The sequence below is a fragment of the Thalassophryne amazonica genome, chromosome 10, assembly GCF_902500255.1.
Source record: "Thalassophryne amazonica chromosome 10, fThaAma1.1, whole genome shotgun sequence".
Classification (NCBI taxonomy): Eukaryota; Metazoa; Chordata; class Actinopteri; order Batrachoidiformes; family Batrachoididae; genus Thalassophryne; species Thalassophryne amazonica.
The window spans coordinates 4,496,150-4,520,413 of NC_047112.1; the positions used below are offsets into that span (position 1 = coordinate 4,496,150).

At 43.5% G+C, this 24,264-nt stretch overlaps 2 protein-coding genes across 2 annotated transcripts in view; one reads left to right on the forward strand and one right to left on the reverse strand.

Moving 5' to 3' along the window:
* Nucleotides 1-8,248, reverse strand: part of orc1 (origin recognition complex, subunit 1) — a 30,434-nt gene extending 22,186 nt beyond the window's left edge. The window contains exon 1 of the mRNA XM_034180775.1: nucleotides 8,084-8,248. Coding sequence (XP_034036666.1) covers nucleotides 8,084-8,178 — 95 coding nt within the window. The 5' untranslated portion in view covers nucleotides 8,179-8,248. The remainder of the gene's footprint in view (nucleotides 1-8,083) is intronic.
* Nucleotides 8,249-12,213: 3,965 nt separating this feature from the next.
* Nucleotides 12,214-23,096, forward strand: prpf38a (pre-mRNA processing factor 38A). Its single transcript, XM_034179332.1, has 10 exons — nucleotides 12,214-12,424; nucleotides 13,223-13,382; nucleotides 14,144-14,265; nucleotides 15,409-15,494; nucleotides 15,564-15,674; nucleotides 18,681-18,787; nucleotides 19,372-19,398; nucleotides 19,536-19,627; nucleotides 22,057-22,105; nucleotides 22,960-23,096. Exons 1-10 carry the CDS (start codon nucleotides 12,295-12,297, stop codon nucleotides 23,003-23,005), a joined length of 930 nt encoding a protein of 309 aa, XP_034035223.1. The 5' UTR covers nucleotides 12,214-12,294; the 3' UTR covers nucleotides 23,006-23,096.
* Nucleotides 23,097-24,264: the final 1,168 nt, after the last annotated feature.

Genomic DNA, 24,264 nt, shown 5'->3' on the forward strand with positions numbered 1-24,264 from the left:
ACACACACACACACACACACACACACACACACACACACACACTGGATTAATACAGGAAGGTCCAAGACTTCATCAACAAGGGTCAACAGATTTAAATAAAACAAATAATCATAATGGTTCACTTCAAACAGAATGAAAACAAAATATTAAAAATAAGATAAACTTTATTGATCTCACAGAGGAGAAATTCACATTACATCAGCTCTTAAAAAACACACAAGATGGGTGGACCGGGAGTGACATGTTTAGCCGCATGTTCTCCTTGAATTGCTGGCTGTCTGAGTGGTGTCCAAAAAATGAGGTGGGCTTCATAGATAATTGGCAAAGCTTCTGGGGAAAACCTGGTCTTGTTAGGAGAGACGGCATCCATCCCACTTTGGATGGAGCAGCTCTCATTTCTAGAAAAAGAAAAAATAATATAGCACCTTCAACTGCACCACAGACTAAAACAGTTAAATGTGGTCTATTAAACATTAGGTCTCTCTCTTCTAAGTCCCTGTTGGTAAATGATATAATAATTGATCAACGTATTGATTTCTTCTGCCTAACAGAAACCTGGTTACAGCAGGATGAATATGTTAGTTTAAATGAGTCAACACCCCCGAGTCACACTAACTGTCAGAATGCTCGTAGCACGGGCCGAGGGGGAGGATTAGCAGCAATCTTCCATTCCAGCTTATTAATTAATCAAAAACCCAGACAGAGCTTTAATTCATTTGAAAGCTTGTCTCTTAGTCTTGTCCATCCAAATTGGAAGTCCCAAAAAACAGTTTTATTTGTTATTATCTATCGTCCACCTGGTCGTTACTGTGAGTTTCTCTGTGAATTTTCAGACCTTTTGTCTGACTTAGTGCTTAGCTCAGATAAGATAATTATAGTGGGCGATTTTAACATCCACACAGATGCTGAGAATGACAGCCTCAACACTGCATTTAATCTATTATTAGACTCTATTGGCTTTGCTCAAAATGTAAATGAGTCCACCCACCACTTTAATCATATCTTAGATCTTGTTCTGACTTATGGTATGGAAATAGAAGACTTAACAGTATTCCCTGAAAACTCCCTTCTGTCTGATCATTTCTTAATAACATTTACATTTACTCTGATGGACTACCCAGCAGTGGGGAATAAGTTTCATTACACTAGACGTCTTTCAGAAAGCGCTGTAACTAGGTTTAAGGATATGATTCCTTCTTTATGTTCTCTAATGCCATATACCAACACAGTGCAGAGTAGCTACCTAAACTCTGTAAGTGAGATAGAGTATCTCGTCAATAGTTTTACATCCTCATTGAAGACAACTTTGGATGCTGTATCTCCTCTGAAAAAGAGAGCTTTAAATCAGAAGTGCCTGACTCCGTGGTATAACTCACAAACTCGTAGCTTAAAGCAGATAACCCGTAAGTTGGAGAGGAAATGGCGTCTCACTAATTTAGATGATCTTCACTTAGCCTGGAAAGAGTCTGTTGCTCTATAAAAAAGCCCTCCGTAAAGCTAGGACATCTTTCTACTCATCACTAATTGAAGAAAATAAGAACAACCCCAGGTTTCTTTTCAGCACTGTAGCCAGGCTGACAAAGAGTCAGAGCTCTATTGAGCTGAGTATTCCATTAACTTTAACTAGTAATGACTTCATGACTTTCTTTGCTAACAAAATTTTAACTATTAGAGAAAAAATTACTCATAACCATCCCAAAGATGTATCGTTATCTTTGGCTGCTTTCAGTGATGCCGGTATTTGGTTAGACTCTTTCTCTCCGATTGTTCTGTCTGAGTTATTTTCATTAGTTACTTCATCCAAACCATCAACATGTTTATTAGACCCCATTCCTACCAGGCTGCTCAAGGAAGCCCTACCATTATTTAATGCTTCGATCTTAAATATGATCAATCTATCTTTGTTAGTTGGCTATGTACCACAGGCTTTTAAGGTGGCAGTAATTAAACCATTACTTAAAAAGCCATCACTTGACCCAGCTATCTTAGCTAATTATAGGCCAATCTCCAACCTTCCTTTTCTCTCAAAAATTCTTGAAAGGGTAGTTGTAAAACAGCTAACTGATCATCTGCAGAGGAATGGTCTATTTGAAGAGTTTCAGTCAGGGTTTAGAATTCATCATAGTACAGAAACAGCATTAGTGAAGGTTACAAATGATCTTCTTATGGCCTCGGACAGTGGACTCATCTCTGTGCTTGTTCTGTTAGACCTCAGTGCTGCTTTTGATACTGTTGACCATAAAATTTTCTTACAGAGATTAGAGCATGCCATAGGTATTAAAGGCACTGCGCTGCGGTGGTTTGAATCATATTTGTCTAATAGATTACAATTTGTTCATGTAAATGGGGAATCTTCTTCACAGACTAAAGTTAATTATGGAGTTCCACAAGGTTCTGTGCTAGGACCAATTTTTTTTCACTTTATACATGCTTCCCTTAAGCAGTATTATTAGACGGTATTGTTTAAATTTTCATTGTTACGCAGATGATACCCAGCTTTATCTGTCCATGAAGCCAGAGGACACACACCAATTAGCTAAACTGCAGGATTGTCTTACAGACATAAAGACACGGATGACCTCTAATTTCCTGCTTTTAAACTCAGATAAAACTGAAGTTATTGTACTTGGCCCCACAAATCTTAGAAGCATGGTGTCTAACCAGATCCTTACTCTGCATTTACGCAATATCTCTAAAATTAGAAAGGTCTTGTCTCAGAGTGATGCTGAAAAACTAATTCATGCATTTATTTCCTCTAGGCTGGACTATTGTAATTCATTATTATCAGGTTGTCCTAAAAGTTCCCTAAAAAGCCTTCAGTTAATTCAAAATGCTGCAGCTAGAGTACTGACGGGGACTAGAAGGAGAGAGCATATCTCACCCATATTGGCCTCTCTTCATTGGCTTCCTGTTAACTCTAGAATAGAATTTAAAATTCTTCTTCTTACTTATAAGGTTTTGAATAATCAGGTCCCATCTTATCTTAGGGACCTCGTAGTACCATATCACCCCAATAGAGCGCTTCGCTCTCAGACTGCAGGCTTACTTGTAGTTCCTAGGGTTTGTAAGAGTAGAATGGGAGGCAGAGCCTTCAGCTTTCAGGCTCCTCTCCTGTGGAACCAGCTCCTAATTCAGATCAGGGAGACAGACACCCTCTCTACTTTTAAGATTAGGCTTAAAACTTTCCTTTTTGCTAAAGCTTATAGTTAGGGCTGGATCAGGTGACCCTGAACCATCCCTTAGTTATGCTGCTATAGACGTAGACTGCTGGGGGGTTCCCACGATGCACTGTTTCTTTCTCTTTTTGCTCTGTATGCACCACTCTGCATTTAATCATTAGTGATCGATCTCTGCTCCCCTCCACAGCATGTCTTTTTCCTGGTTCTCTCCCTCAGCCCAACCAGTCCCAGCAGAAGACTGCCCCTCCCTGAGCCTGGTTCTGCTGGAGGTTTCTTCCTGTTAAAAGGGAGTTTTTCCTTCCCACTGTAGCCAAGTGCTTGCTCACAGGGGGTCGTTTTGACCGTTGGGGTTTTACATAATTATTGTATGGCCTTGCCTTGCAGTATAAGGCGCCTTGGGGCAACTGTTTGTTGTGATTTGGCGCTATATATAAAAAAAAAATTGATTGATTGATTGATGGGTGCAAGTAGAGGAAAATGTTCATCAAACAGTGTGTGCAAAGATAAGCAATAATAATAATAATAATACTTGTAACAGCACAATAAAATAAGAAAATGAGGTAGAGATAGAATATACGAGGGCTGTCCATAAAGTATAGGTCCTTTTTATTTTTTTCAAAAACTATATGGATTTCATTCATGTTTTTACGTCAGACATGCTTGAACCCTCGTGCGCATGCGTGAGTTTTTCCACGCCTGTCGGTGACGTCATTCGCCTGTGAGCACTCCTTGTGGGAGGAGTCGTCCAGCCCCTCGTCGGAATTCCTTTGTCTGAGAAGTTGCTGAGAGACTGGCGCTTTGTTTGATCAAAATTTTTTCTAAACCTGTGAGACACAAAGAAGTGGACATGGTTCGAAAAATTAAGCTGGTTTTCAGTGAAAATTTTAACGGCTGATGAGAGATTTTGAGGTGATTCTGTCGCTTTAAGGACTTCCCACGGTGCGAGACGTCGCGCAGCGCTCTCAGGCGCGCTCGTCAGCCTGTTCAAGCTGAAAACCTCCACATTTCAGTCTCTATTGATCCAGGACGTCGTGAGAGAACAGAGAAGTTTCAGAAGAAGTCGGTTTCAGCATTTTATCCGGATATTCCACTGTTAAAGGAGATTTTTTTAATGAAAGACGTGCGGACGGATTGCAGCGTCGGCTCCGCCACAGGAAAAACACCTCTGTTGGAAGCCTTAAGGACAAGTTGGAACATGTCCAGCTGTTAAACAATTTCTCATATACTCACTCCACTGAAAGCCATCAAAAGCCGCCTGGATTTTACAAATGGTTATCAACATAAAGGTGTTTTCCTGTGCCGCCGCTCCGCGCCGGCTGCGTATTTGAACACCTGTGAAAATCAATGTTAATATTTGGTACAGTAGCCTTTGTTGCAGTTCCAGAGGTCAAATGTTTCCTGTAGTTCTTCACCAGGTTTTCACACACTGCAGCAGGGATTTTGGTCCACTCCTCCATACAGATCTTCTCCAAATCTTTCAGGTTTGGAGTTTCAGCTCCCTCCAAAGATTTTCTATTGAGTTCAGGTCTGGAGACTGGCCAGGCCACTCCAGGACCTTGAAATGCTTCTTACGGAGCCCCTCCTTAGTTGCTCTGGCTGTGTGTTTGGGGTCATTGTTATGCTGAAGACCCAGCCATGACCCATCTTCTTCACTGAGGGAAGGAGGTTGTTTGCCAAAATCTCACAATACATGACCCCATCCATCCTCCCTTCAATACGGTGCAGTCGTCCTGTCCCCTTTGCAGAAGAGCACCCCCAGAGTATGATGTTTCCACCCCCATGCTTCACGGTTGGGATGGTTTTTTTGGGGTTGTTCTCATCCTCTAAACATGGTAAGTAGAGTTGATTCCAAAAAGCTCTATTCTGGTCTCATCTGACCACATTACCTTCTCCCATGCCTCCTCTGGATCATCCAGATGGTCACTGGTGAACTTCAAACGGGCCTGGACATGTGCTGGTTTGAGCAGGAGTGTTGTGAAAGTGTAGGAACACGGACCCACAACAGGGGGCGCAAATGAACGGACAATGGAGGAGTCGAATAACACTGCTTTTACTGCAGTGAAACAGGCACAACAAATACAACCGATTACAATATTGAAATGGAGTCCAATTACAACGGTGTCGTGTGGGCAGGCTCGACGATAGGAGACGTCTGTCCAAGTCGAACCGGAACCAACCCGATTTCCTCTGCCACCGAACCCCGGGAATACTGGAGCCGCCAAGTCCCGAATTCCCAGGTGGCCACTGCCTCCGCTCGTCGGATCCGGTACTGCCGGCAAGAAACAGAAACAGTCAGGTGTGGATGCGGCTGCACCCAGCAACACGGAGGGTGGAGAGTCCACCTCCACCTCTCGTCAACAACAATGTAGGAAGGTGAGTACTTATCCGAATGTTGTCTAGTAGTCAGCTGTCCTACAGATAATCAAACGAGAATACAATTAAAGTCACACGTGTGTGCAGGCTGAGATGGTTACCTCTTTGGTAAGGCGATATCTCGGCAAATGAGGTGGAGATGCCGTCCTGTTGATATACCTCCTTGTTAATTGGGATCAGCTGTCTCCAGTGATGGGTGGCAGCTGTCATCCTGGCTGCTCCTGTAAGGCGGCAGCGCCCTCCGGTGCCTGGAGCCCGCACTCCAGGCAGGGCGCCCTCTAGTGGCGGTGGGCCAGCAGTACCTCCTCTTCAGCGGCCCACACAACAAGGAGGACCTTGCTGCCCTGCAGGATTTTAAACCATGACAGCATCATGTGTTACTAATGTAATCTTTGTGACTGTGGTCCCAGCTCTCTTCAGGTCATTGACCAGGTCCTCCTGTGTAGTTCTGAGCTTTCACAGAATCATCCTTACCCCACAAAGTGAGATCTTGCATGGAGCCCCAGACCGAGGGAGATTAACAGTCATCTTGTGTTTCTTCCACTTTCTAATAAATAATCATAACAGTTGTTGTCTTCTACCAAGCTGCTTGCCTGTTGTCCTGTAGTCCATCCCAGCCTTGTGCAGGTCTACAGTTTTGTCCCTGATGTCCTTAGACAGCTCTTTGGTCTTGGCTATGGTGGACAGGTTGGAGTGTGACTGATTGTGTGAACAGGTGTCTTTTATACAGGTAAAAAGTTCAAACAGGTGCAATTAATACAGGTAAAGAGTGCAGAATAAGAGGGCTTCTTAAAGAAAAATTAACAGGTCTGTGAGAAACAGAATTCTTGCTGGTTGGTAGGTGTTCAAATACTTCTTTTATGCAATAAAATGCAAATTAATTATTTAAAAATCCTACAATGTGATTTTCTGGATTTTTTTTTTAGATTCTGTCTCTCACAGTTGAAGTGAACCTACGATAAAAAATACAGACCTGTACATTCTTTGTAGGTGGGAAAACCTGCAAAACTGACAGGGGGTCAAATACTTATTTTCCCCACTGTACACACACACACACACACACACACACACACACACACACACACACACACACACACACACACACACACACACACACACACACACACTCTTTGACAATTCCATATTACGAAGTACTCTAATATTTTAAGATACTTTAAGAACACACTGGAGGGATTTTATTTCCCATCTGGTTTGGGAACGCCTCAGGATCCCTGGGAAGAGTTGCAGGACTTGGCCGAGGAGGATAGGGAAGTGTGGTGTGAGCTGCTTGGCCTACTGCCACCGCAACACGGAAAGTGTTAAGAAAATCAGTAAGTGGAATCTGGACAGCATAAAACAGGTGCACAACGACTCTGTAAACATCCTACCAAATGTCATGAGTAGAAAGCAGGAAAATAAGTAATTATTAATTTATTGTAGTTAACAATATAACATTATTATTATCATCATCATCATCATCATTTAATTAGAAAATGCTACAAGAACAAACAAGTAAGAACAAAAAATTTTAATTCAAACTAAAATTTAGTTTTTGGAAAATAAAAATGTTTGAAACACTTTAGGTCATATATAATGAGTCTATAATAAATAAAATGTTGACTTTCAGAAATAAATTTTAAAAAAATACATTTTTCACAGTAACCGGATGACTCATAGACATGGACCATTCATGGACAAAAACAAACAAACAAAAAAACATTCATAGACCCAAAAAAAGAGACCATTTCCTAGAAAAAAAAGAGACCATTCATAGACAGACTTACTGAATGAAGTCGTCATACTTCTGAGAGATCACACCTGTGTTATAACTGATATCTATTGTTATGTTTTATATAGAAATATAATGTAGTCAGTCAGTATTTTGTTTATATATATATATATATATATATATATATATTCATAGCTTAATCATATATTGTCTCTTCAAATTGCTAAAATAGTTGACTTTACTGCCACTATCTGCTTCTCTATCATATATTATTGTGTGTATGTATGCATGTGTATATATGTATAATGTATGTGTTTACAGTGTTTGCAAAATACTTGTTTACAATCTAGGCTATATCAGAATATTTTATTACTGTTTATCCCAATATGAATATTAAACTACGACAAACCATTTGTCCTGTATCATAACTACATGTGGACGTCATGGAACATCCCTGCATCACCTGTAATAAACCAGTCCACAAGCATCACCCGTGACAGTGCTGTATTTTAATAAATGATGAATAATTAAAGAGTCTTCATATGTCTATGAATGGTCCTCTTTGTTTTTTTTGTTTTGTTTTTTTTTTTGTAAATGATCTTTTTGTGTCTATGATGCACCTATAAAAACTTACTTTATTTATCCCTATTATATTTTATTTTGAAACAAAACTTAATGATCAGAGAAAAATTAATCAGGACATCACTGATAAGTTGTATTTTTTTTTTTTTTTGTAACCAGTGACAAAGCTTAGTAAAATAAAGTTAACGGTGAGAAGAATTAAAATCGTGACTCTACTCACTCGAACTCGCAGGTTTTGAGTTTCCGGTTGAAGCTCCGCGTTTTCCCGCCCCACTCAAAAACTCTTTTTACTCTCAGTCTGGTGAAATATTTCATCCTGAATCCACACGAAATCAAGACCAATCCCAAGACAAGCGGCGTGCGCGGCTCAACGGTTACCGAACGTTTCCGACTGGGTTTTTTTTAACGGCTCGAAGTACAAAGCTAAAAAAAAAGAAGTCTGACGCTAACGCAGCCACCAAAAGCAAGGCAGTTCGCGCAAAAATTACGTCATCACCGCGCTCGGCCAATCACTTCGCCTACGTCACAACGGAATTGAAACCAATCCGTCCTTCAAAATTAAAGCTGTCTGTGGCTGTATATGTGATAGACCGCCACAAAAATCTGTTATTTTGCAAACAGAAATAAAACAAAGCACGAAAAGTGTCACAAACGCCTTTAAAATTAATAACTGAAAGTAAAAGCATTTTTTTTTTTGTTTTTCACCTGACTAAAATTTATTAATTTAGTTACTTATTACTTATTTAGTTACATCTGAATATGTGATGATGGTAACATGCCGACACTCGTCTGGTTCATTTCCTGCTGAGATGTCTGACAGTAGTTTTTTTGCAGCATACGTATAGTGTTCTCCCCCTCTAGCTGCCACCTTATCATGGTGGGGGAGTTTGCATACCAGGATGATCCTAGGAGCTATGTTGTTGGGGCTTTGTGCTCCCTGTAGGGTCTCCCAAGGCAAACAGGTCCTAGGTGATGGGTCAGACTAAGGGCAGTTCAGAACCTCCATGACCAGTAAAAAAATCAAGGACTGAGACGTCGCCCGGTATGGCAGAGCCGGGGCCCCACCCTGGAGCCAGGCCTGGGGTTGGGGCTCGTGCGTGAGCACCTAGTGGTCGGGCCTTAGCCCATGGGGCCCGGCCGGGCGCGGCCCGAAAGAGCGACGTGGGCCTGCCCTCCTGTGTGTTCACCACCTGCAGAGGGGGCCATGGGGGTCGGATGCAGAGAGGATTGGGTGGCATTCGAGGGCTGGTGGCCCGGTGGCCCAGTCCATGCTCACAGCCCCTGGCTGTTGGGACGTTGAATGTCACCTCGCTGGGGGGGAAGGAGCCTGAGCTTGTGCGGGAGGTTGAGAGATACCGACGAGAGATAGTCGAGCTCACCTCCACGCACAGCTTGGGCTCTGGTACCCAACTCCTGGAGAGGGGCTGGACGCTTCATTTTTCTGGCATTGCCCACGGGGAGAGGCGAAGAGCTAGGCTCGCATTGCTTATTGCTCCCCAGCTCAGTCGCCATGTGTTGGAGTTCACTCCGGTGAACGAGAGGTTCGCGTCCCTACGCGTTCGGGTCGGGGACAGGTCTCTCACCGTTGTCTCGGCCTACGGGCCGAGCAGCAGTGCAGAGTACCCGACCTTCCTGGAGTCCCTGGGAGGGGTACTAGATAGCCCTCCGACTAGGCACTCCATTGTTCTCCTGGGGGATTTCAACGCCCACGTGGGCAGCGACATTGAGACCTGGAGGGGGGTGATCGGGAAGCACGGCCTCCCCGATCTGAACCCAAGTGGTGTTCAGTTGTTGGACTTTTGTGCTAGTCACAGTTTGTCCATCACGAACACCATGTTCGAGCACAAGGGTGTCCATAAGTGCACGTGGCACCAGGACACCCTGAGCCGGAGGTCGATGATCGACTTTGTAGTCGTATCATCTGACCTTCGGCCACGTGTCTCGGACACTCGAGTGAAGAGAGGGGCAGAGCTGTCGACCGCTCACCACCTGGTGGTGAGTTGGATCCGCTGGGAGGGGAGGAAGCCGGTCAGACCTTGCATGCCCAAATGTATCGTGAGGGTCTGCTGGGAACGACTGGCGGAACCCTCTGTCAGCGAGGTCTTCAACTCTCACCTCTGGGAGAGCTTCTCCCAGATCCCGGGGGAGGTTGGAGACATGGAGTCCGAGTGGACCATGTTCTCCACCTCCATTGTCGATGCGGCCGCTCGTAGTTGTGGTCACAAGGTCTCTGGTGCCTGTCGCGGCGGCAATCCCCGAACCCGGTGGTGGACACTGGAAGTAAGGGATGCCGTCAAGCTGAAGAAGGAGTCCTACTTATCTTTGTTGGTAGGTGGGACCCCAGAGGCAGCCGACAGGTACCGGCAGGCCAAGCGTGCCGCAGCCTGTGCAGTTGCAAAGGCAAAAACTCGGGTCTGGGAGAAGTTTGGGGAAGCCATGTAGGAGGACTATCCGGTCCCTATACAACTGCAGCAGGAGCTTGGTTCGCATTGCCGGTAGTAAGTCAAACCTGTTTCCAGTGCACGTTGGCCTCCGCCAGGGCTGCCCTTTGTCACCGGTTCTGTTCATTATTTTTATGGACAGAATTTCTAGGCGCAGCCAGGGTGTAGAGGGGGTCTGGTTTGGGAACCACAGAATCTCGTCTCTGCTGTTTGCAGATGATGTGGTTCTGTTGCTTCGTCAAATCAGGACCTTCAGCGTGCAACTGGGCGGGTTTGCAGCCGAGTGTGAAGCATCCGGGATGAAAAATCAGCACCTCCAAATCCGAGGCCATGGTTCTCGACCGGAAAAAGGTGCTTTGCCCTCTTCAGGTCAGTGGAGTGTCCTTGCCTCAAGTGGAGGAGTTTAAGTATCTCGGGGTCTTGTTCACGAGTGAGGGACGGATGGAGCGTGAGATGGATAGACGGATCGGTGCAGCATCTGCAGTGATGCGGTCGCTGTATCGGACCGTTGTGGTGAAGAGAGAGCTGAGTAGGGGGGCAAAGCTCTCGATTTACCGATTGATCTACGTTCCGATCCTCACCTATGGTCATGAGATTTGGCTCATGACCGAAAGAACAAGATCGCAAGTACAAGCGGCCGAGATGAGTTTCCTCCGCAGGGTGGCTGGGCGCTCCCTTAGAGATAGGGTGAGGAGCTCGGTCACTCGGGAGGAGCTCAGAGTTGAGCCGCTGCTCCTCCACGTCGAAAGGAGTCAGTTGAGGTGGCTCGGGCATCTTTTCCGGATGCCCCCTGGACGCCTCGCTGGAGAGGTGTTCCGGGCATATCCCATTGGGAGGAGGCCCCGGGGAAGACCCAGGACACGCTGGAGGGACTACATCTCTCGGCTGGCTTGGGAATGCCTTGGGGTTCCCCCGGAGGAGCTGGAGGAGGTGTGTGTGGATCGGGAAGTCTGGGCGGCTTTGCTTGAGCTGCTGCCCCCGCGACCCGACTCCGGATAAAGCGGAAGAAAATGGATGGATGGATGGATGGACGTATAGTGTTGGAACTAAACATAATCACCTTCATCATTCACCATATCATAAAGTTAGGTGTCGTTTGCATAATTATTAATGCTACAATTGACAACTTTTGGCAAATCATTAATCAAGGTTACAAACGATAGCGGCCCCAGTATACTCCCTTCAACAACTTCAACTTCAACTTTTTTCTTATATAGCGCCAAATCACAACAAACAGTTGCCCCAAGGCGCTCCACATTGCAAGGCAAGGCCATACAATAATTATGAAAAACCCCAACGGTCAAAACGACCCCCTATGAGCAAGCACTTGGCCACAGTGGGAAGGAAAAACTCCCTTTTAACAGGAAGAAACCTCCAGCAGAACCAGGCTCAGGGAGGGGCAGTCTTCTGCTGAGACTTGAGGAACACCACTCCTGAAGTATCAGACCAACTTGAGAAAGCTCCATTAACATATACCTCATGTTTCCTTCCCACAATAAAAGAGTCCAACTACTTCAAAACACTTCCCATTGTACTGTAACGGTTAACTTTACAGAATAGTCATGGATGAGGGACAGAATCAAACATGATTAAACAATGTCTATACCGTCTCCTTCATCAAACATTACAGTCCAGCCTTAAAGACACTCCAACAGCCTATAAACTAATGTCTTTTTTTAGTGTTCTGGTAACATATAATCTTAATGAAAATTTGTATAAATGTTATGATAGAGTTTTAAAAGTCTTAATTTAGCATTTAGCAATGGATAAGGGGACCATCGATTACTATTTACTCACAGAGGGAAACAAAAAAAAAACAACAGCAGGTGGCAGAAGCGGACCGCTCAGAGTGCGAAGAGCCACAAAACTTCACCGAAAAAGAGACTGATGCGACTTTTATTGTGAAGAGGTCGGTCCGTTAGCGGGTTCCGGTTGTGTTTTTTTTTTTATATAGCTGAAAAAGTAAATTAGATACTTTTATATATTTCTGATGGCGAACAGGACGGTCAAAGACGCAAACAGCATTCATGGCACCAACCCGCAGTATCTGGTGGAGAAGATTATCCGAACCAGAATCTATGAGTCCAAATACTGGAAGGAAGAATGTTTCGGACTCACGGGTATGTGTTAGTTCAGTGGCTAACGTTAGCATCATGTCGGCGGCGGTTTTTATCACGTTGTCAATCAAATATTAACATGTTATTGATCTTACAGCAACATACAGTCGTATTTAGTGTTAGTTGTTCGTTGAATACACTTTTGCAACAACCAGGAACAAATTCTGAAACTAGTTAGAGACCGAATTGTATCTTGAATTACTCCGTTTCTATTTGTCACAATTAAATGTTTACCAAAAATATATACTTAATCTGTTTTGACCTTTGAACTAAAGGAAATCTTTACTCCCTGTATCTCAGCAGACTTTGGACCTCAGAGGTCATCCGTTTTTATTTTATACACTTGAATATTTATACTGTAAACAAGTGGAAAATCTCGTTTTCATAATTTTTAATGTTTCATGTCGCCGATATTCATGGGTGAAGCTCCTCACCATCTCACCGTGTCATTTAGGGGCATCAGACTTTTTCAGGATAATAATGTTATAAACTTAAATGTTAAGAAATGAAATTGCTGAAGAAGCAAGAAGGTAGCTCATATAGGTCCATCAGACTTTCTCCAGTATAATTTAGAGTTAGACAATGAAATTGTAGAAGAAGCACATAGTTTTAGATTTTTTTTTTCATGCCTTTGATCAGAAAATAATAGAAAATTAGAAAATAATCTCTTGCCTGCTTCATGCTGCATAATCTGTGGCTAAAAACATCACTGATGGTCCTCCAGGAACTACCCAAGGACCAGAGGGTCTGTAGTTGCGGTACAACGCCACAATCACTTTTTTGTTTTTTGTTGATTGACAGCTGAGCTGGTTGTGGATAAAGCCATGGAGCTGAAGTATGTGGGTGGAGTTTTTGGTGGGAACATCAAGCCCACACCTTTCCTCTGCCTCATACTGAAGATGCTACAAATTCAGCCTGAGAAAGACATCATTGTTGAGTTCATCAAAAATGAGGATTTCAAGTGAGTCTGCATGTTTTCACCAGGAAGGGGGCGGAGCCACTGACCCTTTCAGTTGGTCACAATAGCAGATTTAAAAAGGCACAGACATGTCTGCAAGAGAGAACCTGTTCAGACTGCAAAAACCTTCAGGTTCTGCTCTCAGCTATGGAGCAGTGTGTTTCCCTTGGGATGGTCACATCTCTGAAGCTGGCCATATGCTACACGATGAAACGATAAGAATCTGCGTTATGAGATCATTGACAAACGCGTGCTGTATTGCAGTGTGACTGTTGGGAAGGAAACTGGTGCCATATTTCCTGTATTGTGTGGTGTTGCATAAACATTTTTACAGGCAGACACACATGCTGTACATTAGCACATTATATCTCTAAGGTCACATTAGTCACAAGCACCAGAGGAAACGCGACGAGCTGCCACTCATTTTTAATCATAGTGAGCGTTTTACAGTGACAAGACAACTGGCTGCTATACGGAGATGTTAGCGTGATAAAGGAACGCCACTGTGAAAGATGGTGGGCTGAAAGAAATCAAGTGAACTTTGGTTACGTTAAGCGGGGATGAAAAACTCATTGTGACAGTGTTCTGCATGCATTTGTGTTATTGATCATATTGTGTGTTTCCTATATTTATTCTGCTGTTGTAATTATGCTTTTATTCTTCTGGTCTTTTTATGTTTTAGGTCCTTTTAAAAAGTTCTAAATATTTTTTTTTCCTTTCCAGAAATATTTCTAAAATTCCAACCAGCTGTGTCTTTCTTTCAGATACGTTCGATTACTTGGGGCGACGTACATGAGGCTGACAGGGACTGCAGTGGATTGTTACAAATACCTGGAGCCGCTGTACAATGACTACCGAAAAGTTAAGAGTCAGAACCGAAATGGAGGTGAGTGTGAACAGTTAGTCACTGTTACCAGGATGACTACGGGCCTTTGTGATGTCATAATCCTAGTACACAACATTAAATATACAACAGAACCAAAATTGAATGGCTAGTGTCTGAAAATTTCCTCTGTACTGAAAATGAATGATGCCAACTGGAATCGCAGCTGTGGAACATTTATTAGTCTTTGCAAAACTCATGTTTCAAAACATTCTTAAAGACAGAATCTGCATGAACAGGAAGAACTGCTGAACACATCTGCCTGAGGCTGGTTCTTCACACAAGGAACTATCACTACACATTTTGGACATTCAGCAGAATAAGCAGAGTTTTGTTAAATTGTTGTATGTGCTGTGGCTGGTTGCTATGATGGTGACCATTTTGGTCATTGTTTACTTCCACAGCCTCACAGGCCATCGGTGTTGAAATGGCTTCTGATTGGACCTTAACATGGGTCCAGTTCCTGGCAGCGTGGTATACGTTGGCTGGTTGTTGGTTATTCTTCTAGTTATTTGTAGTAAAGTTTATGTTTAACCCTCCGGGGTCAAAGGGAATTTTCTTGATTCAGTTTGTATATGATGTAGTGCCAGATCAGAATGTAAGTCACCCCAAAGCCCCCCCGATCAAGCACACAGGCAACATAGTCCATGAGGCAGTAGTTGAGCTGACTGGTGGTGAGGTGAGCTCTGCAGTGACACCTGTCAGAGCCTGGGATGAGCCTGGAGCTCTGAGCGCAAATTGTACAGGCCACTGCTTTTGTAAATAAAGACTCTCACCCACTGATGAAGATTGCCCCCCCCCCCCCCCCCCAAAAAAAAAAGTCAGTGCTGTTAACTGCTTAAAGACAGATGTCAGACAACCTTATTGCACAGTGAGCAGTAATGGGCGGCACCATCACCTGTAATTAACCTGAGGTTCTTCATCATCAGCCTGCATCCTTATTAAAGACAGGATGCAGTATGTCAACATCACCTTTAAATTAGTGTCAGTGAGCAACTGCAGGAAAGACTCCTGGAAAAATGTTTTTTTTGGGGGGGGAACTCTCGTCGAGCCGTCTGGAGGTTCTACAAACGCGTTTATCTGATGGCATCATCACAACTCAACACCATCTCCCTTCATCTTTTTTATTTATTTTTTCTTTCCAAGAGTTTGAGCTGACGCATGTGGACGAGTTCATCCATGAGCTCCTTCATGCTGAACGAATGTGTGACATCATCTTGCCCAGACTTCAGGTCAGTTTCCCTTCGTGTCGACACACACGGTTTACGTGCAGATGCTGTTAATACACGTCTGTCCTGCAGAAGCGGCAGGTCCTGGAAGAGATGGAGATGCTCGATCCACGTGTCAGCGCTCTAGAAGAAGACCTGGATGAGGTGGAGAGCAGCGAAGAAGATGATGAGGAAGAGGAGAAGGTAGAAACTAATCGTTACGCTGAAGTCTTACAGGTCACGTGGCAGAAAATATAACTATCTAAATCCTCACAAAGATACTGTTTCTGGCACCTCCACTAACTGATATTGCGGGGTGGGGGTGGTCAGGGGGCCAAGTTTAGCTTTTCTCATGATTCATTGAATTTATTTACACAACACCAACTCATTGAATAGTCACCCAAAATTCAAAGGTCAGAAAGATATGACTTCATACTAGTGTTTAACCGCCTGTCTGCGATCAATTCTATCAAATAGTAATTCTAAATATCTACAATATCACAGCACTGGCTGCACACTTTAACCTTTGGCTGCAACCTTGACATTTAACTAGAGCCCGACTGATATCCTGTTTGGCCGATAATATCGGCTGATTTGAGCCCTTCATGAACACGTCAGTATCTGCATTATTTTTGCAGATATGAAACTTGGATTCAGCTGAATAAACAATGGAGAAAAAAATACTTTGGCTGTTCGAGATGGTGATGTCACCTAGTTTGTCCAGCAGAAGGCCCACTGTTGGTATTGTTTACAATGTTGTCAAGCATGATTGGGACCCCATCACCCCTTGGTCACGTAACCTACAAGAGACAGAGGCAAAGTGACCAGCTGCCAATCATTGTCAGTCACGAGTGGGTGTTTTAGAGCGACACAAGACAATTCATTGCTAAGCTGCCAGTTAGGCGGGGCCAAATTAGAACTCTGTTTGATGTAAATGCTGAGCTATGAGACACGGTGGCTGCCAGTCCGAGTGAAGGCAACGTGACAAACGTTGGTTGGTTGTTGGTCACCTTATTTTCCGCAGTAAAAGTTGTACAGTGTTTCATAATTATCACATCATTAATTTCGGGTTTTAGTATGTTATGTTTTTTTTTTTTTCCTGGGAAAGTGTTATGGTTAGGAGTTCAGGTGGAACCGAACTGTTTCAGTTTATGGCCCCACATGCAGGGAGCTGGACATGGAGAAGAGTTCAAAAAGAATATAATATTTATTAATAATAACTAAGGAATGCTTTGCTGGGGTTTCTGCAGTATGGAGAGTGGCCCCCCCTCTTGGCAGTGAAATTAGGGAGCTGCAGTTTCCTGAGCCAGGCCTGAAGGAATAAAGGCACAAAGGAGTCAGTGACCAGGGCCAGGTGGAACACTGCTTCTGTAACCAGGATCTATGGAAGAAGACACACAGCGTGAGGGGAATGCACTCGTAACGCTGAACCACAAATGGTCACTGTTCATAAAAGGGAATAACACAGGATGTCTGAGTTCATAAGATAAAGTCCTCTTCTAAAGAAATACAGTTCACTGTTAAGCAGTTGCTCATAGTTCATAAGGTGTATCCAGATGTCAGAGGACAAGTGCTACATGTTGAAGTGCAGTTCCAATTAAGCAGGATTGACTATAGCTGGGCAGAGTTCTCAGTTGTTTGATATCTGAGTTTGTGTTGTTCTTAGACAGAGTTCTTGAGTAGTTATTTATGGTTCTTTAGGTCCGCTTGGAAGCCGTACTGGGATTGTCTGGAAAAGTAGGAAAAGACTGTTTGCTCTAATGTGGGAATTAGAGGGAGAGACCAGCATTACCTCAGCTTAAGCTGCAGGTGGTTTGGCATCTGAGCGCCTAGCTGGAAGACACAATCAGGGTCACAGTGCAGCAGTTAGTAAAAATCCCTGTGATCTCCATCTGGAGCATGGGCGAGGCTTGGCAGCTGGCGAGGCAAGCGGTTAAGCAAGGAAAATAGACAACAGACGTGCACGTCTACAGTAGTATCTGGCAATTCATGAACATAAAGTCTGGGTTTAAATAGTCACTCAATAATCAGTCGTAATCTGAACCTGGTGTGAAGTACAACTTAAGGGCGCCATCTAGTGGGGAACAGAATATAGTTCCAGAACAAAACGGAGGGCGCCCTCTAGTGGAGAACAAAAGTCACTGGACAGGTCCAGGCTGGGGAAATCCTGACAGAAAGTCTGATATAAATAATTATTCTAATCCAATTACAGTTTTCCGCAAATCTGATTGGTTAATCATGTGAGATTTCAGACCGTATAATATCGGGGTAATGGTGGCAAAATATTCAACCGTTTCACATTTAGATGTATTACTCCACGCCCTGACTGGTGTTCTGATGACATGTCATTCCTGTTGACAGGCCATCCCTCCGCGCAACTGCGCGCGCACACACACACACACGCATGCACAATATTGTCGGGACGCGGAACTGTCAATTTATTCAACGAGACACACAGTTCGACAGAACACCGGCTGTGCGCTGCTACGCAGATGTCATAGTGGTGCTGTTAGCTGAGAGCAAGAGAAAGTCGCGTACCGCCTCCGCCACCGAAATGGGTGAATTTAAGCTACGATACAAAAGTATTGATGTGGATTCTGACACAGAATTACCGTTTCACATTTGATGGATTTTCACATTTGATAGATTACTCTGCGCCCTGACCACTGTTGGAGTGACGCTGCCTCACGGTAAGCCTCGCTGACCGAATTAACTACAGAAAAATAAACCGTGCAAACGATGGAATTGGATTAGAATGGGAATAACCCCCCCCCAAAAGAACTGAATTAAAGTCCTGAAAATAAAATAGTTATTTACAATATAGGTCATGTTTGAACTGTAAAATATCAAGTCTTAGTTACATTTCTTTATTTTTATGGGTTTGATAATGATTTTTTTTTTTTTTTTGGAGTCGTTATTTTTATGTAAATATCAGCAGATTTATCTGTATCATTTAAAAAAAAAAATGCAAAAACTGCCTAATGTCACTATCAGCCCCCTAAAATTCATATCGGTCAAGATCTTCTTGAACCAGATTTTTCTCAAATTCAACTGAGTTTGTCTTTGGATGACTTTCAGTTATTTTACCAAGTTTGCGCTGAATCAGATTCTAGTTTTGTTGTTCAAACACAGAACACGTGCACAGCTGAGTGCAGCCCTGTACCGTTGGTGCAGGATCTATGACATTCACTTTTTCTTTCTGTTTTGCAGCCAGAGAGACTCCAGACCCCTGAACCCCACAGACGCGGTTACCGTGACAACGACAGGCCCCGTCGCTCGCCGTCTCCAAGATACCGACGCAGCCGCTCCCCCAGACGGTGATTAAATAAATTTTTACCAGTGGTTCCTGTTTCTGGTCTGCAGAGACCCGAATCCTGCAGGATTTTTATCTCTTGCTGCTCTGCTGATGATTCACGTGTGATCAGCCAATCAGGAGCTGACAGACGTCTAACTGAATCATTCAGCTATGGGTAGAGCAGGTCGAGGTCAGAAACCTGCAGGTTCGGGGTCCCTGTGAACAATAAATTTCAGACAGAGTAAAACATTTAAAAGAGCTGAATGTTCAGGAAAAGCATGAACTCTTTTTGGCTGGTGAACGCTAGCTGACGTTTGTCCGACGTGGCTGGTGAACGCTAGCTGACGTTTGTCCGATGTGGCTGTTGTAGATTGGTTGGTTTTGGACTCTCACAGGTTGAGGAGGTGACTTTGAGTTCTGTTGTTGTTTTTGGACATTAGCTGGAACAAACGGACAGATTGGGAAGGAACAAAGTGATGAATTGACTCCTAAATTACGTCACTTGAGTGATTTATTGATTGATTTCTTTAAAAGAAGATGAGGAAGAAAAAAGTCAGGATCTGCTTCAGGCCTCCTTAAATCAATCTGTGTTTTGTTTCCCATCAGGAGGAGCAGAACCCCAAAGAGGCGAAGGTGAGTTTATTTATTGATAATTTATTGAATTGAGTATCTCTGATTCTGATTCTGATGAGCACCTTGGGGCAACTGTTGTTGTGATTTGGCGCTATATAAATAAATTTGATTTGATGGTTCTTGTCTGTGTCGTTCAGCCCGTCGCCCCGTAGAGACCGCCATCGCAGTAAGAGCCCCCGACGACACCGCAGCAGGTCCAGAGACCGACGGCACCGCTCCAAATCCCCGGGTGGGTAAACAAACAACCAAATCCCTTAGCTGTGTTTTAATGTGAAATGATCAGACACAGTCTGATCAGTGATCACAAACATTAAATACGGTTAAACTGAGCTGCTGTGAAAATCACTTATTATTTGACTGACCAGTCGTTCTCGCTGTGTTTTGATTAATAAACACTACCTTTAACCTTATTGACATAAAATTTGGGGTTCCACGGGGGTCCGTTTTAGGCCCCCTGCTTTTCTCCCTTTATATAGCACCCCTTGGGCACATATTACAGCGTTTTGGCATTACCTTTCACTGCTATGCTGATGATACTCAGTTATACATGCCAATAACTGCTGGTAATCTCGTCCACATAAAATCCTTAGAACCTTGCATCAGTGAGAAGCTGGATGTCTAGAAACTTCCTACTTTTGAACTCTGATAAGACTGAAATGATGGTTCTTGGCCCAATGAGACATCGGCATCAGTTTGACCAGCTAAGGCTTAGCCTAAGCTTGTGTGTCATACATCACACTGTCAAAATGAGGAACCTTGGGGTAATTTTTGATCCTACGTTGTCCTTTGACCTCTACATTAGAGATATTACGGGGACTGCTTTCTTCCACCTGTGAAATATAGTGAAGATTTGTCCCATCCTGTCTATGGCTGATCCAATGAAAGGCTCATTAAAAGTCTGCTAATGAGTCTTTCATTGAATTCAGGTGTACTGGAGCAGGGAGACAACTAAGAGTGTCAGGAAGGTGGCTCTCGAGGACCGAACTTGGCCACCCCTGGACTACTGCAATGTTCTATTTTCTGGTTTACCTCAGTCCAGCATTAGGGGTCTCCAATTGGTTCAAAATTCTGCTGCCAGACTTTAAACACGGAACAGAAAGTTTGACCACATTACACCCATTTTGGCATCTCTTCACTGGCTTCCTGTCTCTGTGAGATCAGATTTTAAGGTTCTGCTGCTAGTCTATAAAATTGTTCACGGACTCGCACCTCCCTACCTAGCTGACCTAGTTAAACCCTACGTACCGGCCCAGCTCTGTGTTCTCAGGGTGCAGGACTACTTTGTGTCCCTAGGGTGAATAAGAAGTCTGCGGGTCACAGAGCTTTCTCTTATCGTGCCCCTGTTCTGTGGAATGATCTCCCTGCATCAATAAAACAGTCAGATTCTTTGGAGACTTTCAAGTCCAGACTTAAGACGCACTTATTTTCCCTTTCATATGGCTAGCATACTGGTATAGTGTGTTAGTATGCTTTTTACTCTTTTAAATTCATTTTATTAGTAAACGGAGCGTGCCTTGACCTCAACTTTATCTAAAGTCTGGGTCTTTTAGTGAAGCTTGGGGCTAGTGGCTGGCGATCACCTTAGTATTTCTTCTGTTTTTCTTGTGGTTTAATGCAGATAAATTATACTGTATTTGTTGTCTTTCTGATGCCTGATTCTGTTTTTTTCTCTCTGTTTGAGGCCTGGATGAGAATTCTCTACTGTTCATACAATCTAATCCAAAATGGACTTTAATGTTATGAAAAAGACAGTTAAATTGTTGTTGAGCTGTAAGAATGACTGAATCAGCAGAAAAAAAAAATCTGTTTCAACAGTCATTAAATATTCTCAAATGTGAGACATTCTTTTGTTTTTATTCAGATAAACTGGTTTGAAATTGTTGTTAATCAACAGTAAAATATATTTAATCTAGTTATTAATTTAGACCTTTAATAATAAAATAATTACTTTGGATAATAAATCCAATCTCTTTGGATTTCTGCTCACAAGTAAGTTATCCATAAGGGCAGGAAGATGACTGCAAGTTGATTTTATCTTATCACCAAAAATTAACTTCTTAAATGAATCAACAGTCCAGACCTTGCTGCGCATTTGAGCATGATTTCTCGCCATCTAGTGGGTGTTGTGAGCATTTCAGGTCTTCTGCTTAATTTCCTACCTGAAACCCCAAATTCAGTAAAAATAAAAAAGGCGTTTGTCAGAAATGCATGTGTTTTTTGGGGGGGGGGGGGGATACAGAGCTTTGACCTCTCAGAATTAATGTATAAAAATTGTGTTTTTGAGAGGGTTTATTTATTTTATTTTTTTTTAAGCAGTTCTTGAGTTTTAAGATACTAAAGTTTGCTGGAAGGATAGAACTTCTCCTGACAAGCACAACTTGCAGTTGTGAAAATTGGTTGTAGTAAGTTTTATTTCAGGCAAAAACTCACATTAAAAACATGAAAATGGTGATTATTCAAACACTTTCGGGCTAAAAGTCCAGTTTATCCACCACTGTGCTCTCCACAGTAAGACGAGCAATATAATAATAACCATGAATAACTCTCCATAATAATTCTGATTGATTGATTTTTAAATAAAGGCTGTTGTGTAGCTGTGATTTACAGGCGTCAGTGGCTGTTTACGCTAAACCTGCTGTTGTTGTTGTTGTTGATCAGGTCACCACAGGAGCCACAGACATCGCAGCCACTCAAAGTCTCCTGAAAGGTGAAGAAACCACATATATTTTAACTGGCATCATCTTACCGTTAGCATCATTTATCACGTTTCTGTGTTTTGTTTCTGCCTTGCCCTTGGCGTCGTTAAGCACGCTGCTGTGTTTTCTTTCCGCCTTGCCCTTGGTGTCGCTTAGCACGCTGCTGTGTTTTGTTTCCGCCTTGCCCTCGGCGTCGCTTAGCACGCTGCTGTGTTTTGTTTCCGCCTTGCCCTCGGCGTCGCTTAGCACGCTGCTGTGTTGTGTTTCCGCCTTGCCCTGGGCGTCGCTTAGCACGCTGCTGTGTTTTGTTTCCGCCTTGCCCTCGGCGTCGCTTAGCACGCTGCTGTGTTGTGTTTCCGCCTTGCCCTGGGCGTCGCTTAGCACGCTGCTGTGTTTTGTTTCCGCCTTGCCCTTGGCGTCGCTTAGCACGCTGCTGTGATGTGTTTCCGCCTTGCACTCGGCGTCGCTTAGCACGCTGCTGTGATGTGTTTCCGCCTTGCCCTGGGCGTCGCTTAGCACGCTGCTGTGTTTTATTTCCGTCTTGCCCTCGGCGTCGCTTAGCACGCTGCTGTGTTTTGTTTACGCCTTGCCCTCGGCGTCGCTTAGCAGGCTGCTGTGTTTTATTTCCGCCTTGCCCTCGGCGTCGCTTAGCACGCTGCTGTGTTTTGTTTCCGCCTTGCCCTCGGCGTCGCTTAGCACGCTGCTGTGTTTTGTTTCCGCCTTGCCCTCGGCGTCGCTTAGCACGCTGCTGTGTTTTGTTTCCGCCTTGCCCTCGGCGTCGCTTAACACGCTGCTGTGTTTTGTTTCCGCCTTGCCCATGGCGTCGTTTATCACGTTGCTGTGTTTTGTTTCTTTCGTACTGCAGGAGTTCCAAAAAGAGTCACAAGAGGAGTCGACGGGGAAACGACTGAGCTTCTTTTTCTTTTATCTGTAGAGATCAAAGTCTCGTCTTTCATTCATTAATAATTAAAATGTTTTTGAACATTGAAAATCTCTTCATGTTGAATTAATTTTTCTTTCTGTCCATGCTGGAAGAAGAGGGACTGTTTTTGTCAGATTTGTTTTCCCCAAAAAACTGATTGAGGAACGAAAATACGAACGCCCCCTGTTGCAGATTTTTGGCCCCAATTTCTGCATCGATTACGAAAATGAGCAAATCAAGCCCCATTTATTAAAATAGCAGACAAAAATTGTTTCCTGCTATTGTTGCTGAGTCGATGTGAGGGCCTGTGACCATGTGCTGCACAACGCAACTCCATCCAGTCTATGCGGTGCTCCTGTGGTTATTACCGCACTCTTCTACAAAACTTTCATGGGATGTATGTATGCTGTGGATTTATCTTGCAGAACAGAATCATGTCGGTTCGGGTCACTGCATGTTCAGAATTTCTTAAAAAGAAGACCAGAAAGTTCAGCTTCAATTTGCCAGAAGGCACATCTGAGATTCAAACTTGTATAACTGGAGATACAAAATGCAAAACATGCACTGTGCACAAATTCTGTAATCACAGCCACAGAAGCCTGTAACTTCTTTTGGGTTTCTTGGTGGCTTTCCTCACTCTTCTTGCACACTCAGTTTTTGAGAACTGTCTACACAGTTTTACCATTGTTACTGTTACTCTTACTGTTTATATTTCTACATAACTGATGTAAATAAAGTCCAAGATGTTCAGTGACTTGGAAATGTTCATGTATCCATCCCCTGACTTGTCTGAAGAAAACTGGCAATAATAAAGGATTTAACAGAGTGTGAGGTCTGTCCAGGAAAATATCAGACTGAGGTGTTGTCGGTACGGACCGAGTGTTAATGAGGTCTGTCTGAAAAACACAGAGGTCGGAGATTACTGCACAGACCGAGCAAGCGAGGGTAATAATTTGTTTATTATATGGCTACTACACACACAGGCTGAATATGAAAGCTGCTGATGGTTTTGGGCTTGTAGTTGGACCCTTTTGCTTCACCTTGAAGAACTTGCTAACAGATGGTCCACTCGTTAGCTGGCAAACTTTTCAGTCTTTTTTTTTTCTAATGCTGTTTCAATATTTCTGGAGTATGTTTGTGTCTGACTTGATTTTTGTCTTTCTGGTTTGTAACAAATGGGATATGTGTTTCGGGCGATTGTTATGGTAACTGATTGGATATGGGAAAATATTGGACTGGAAATCAGCC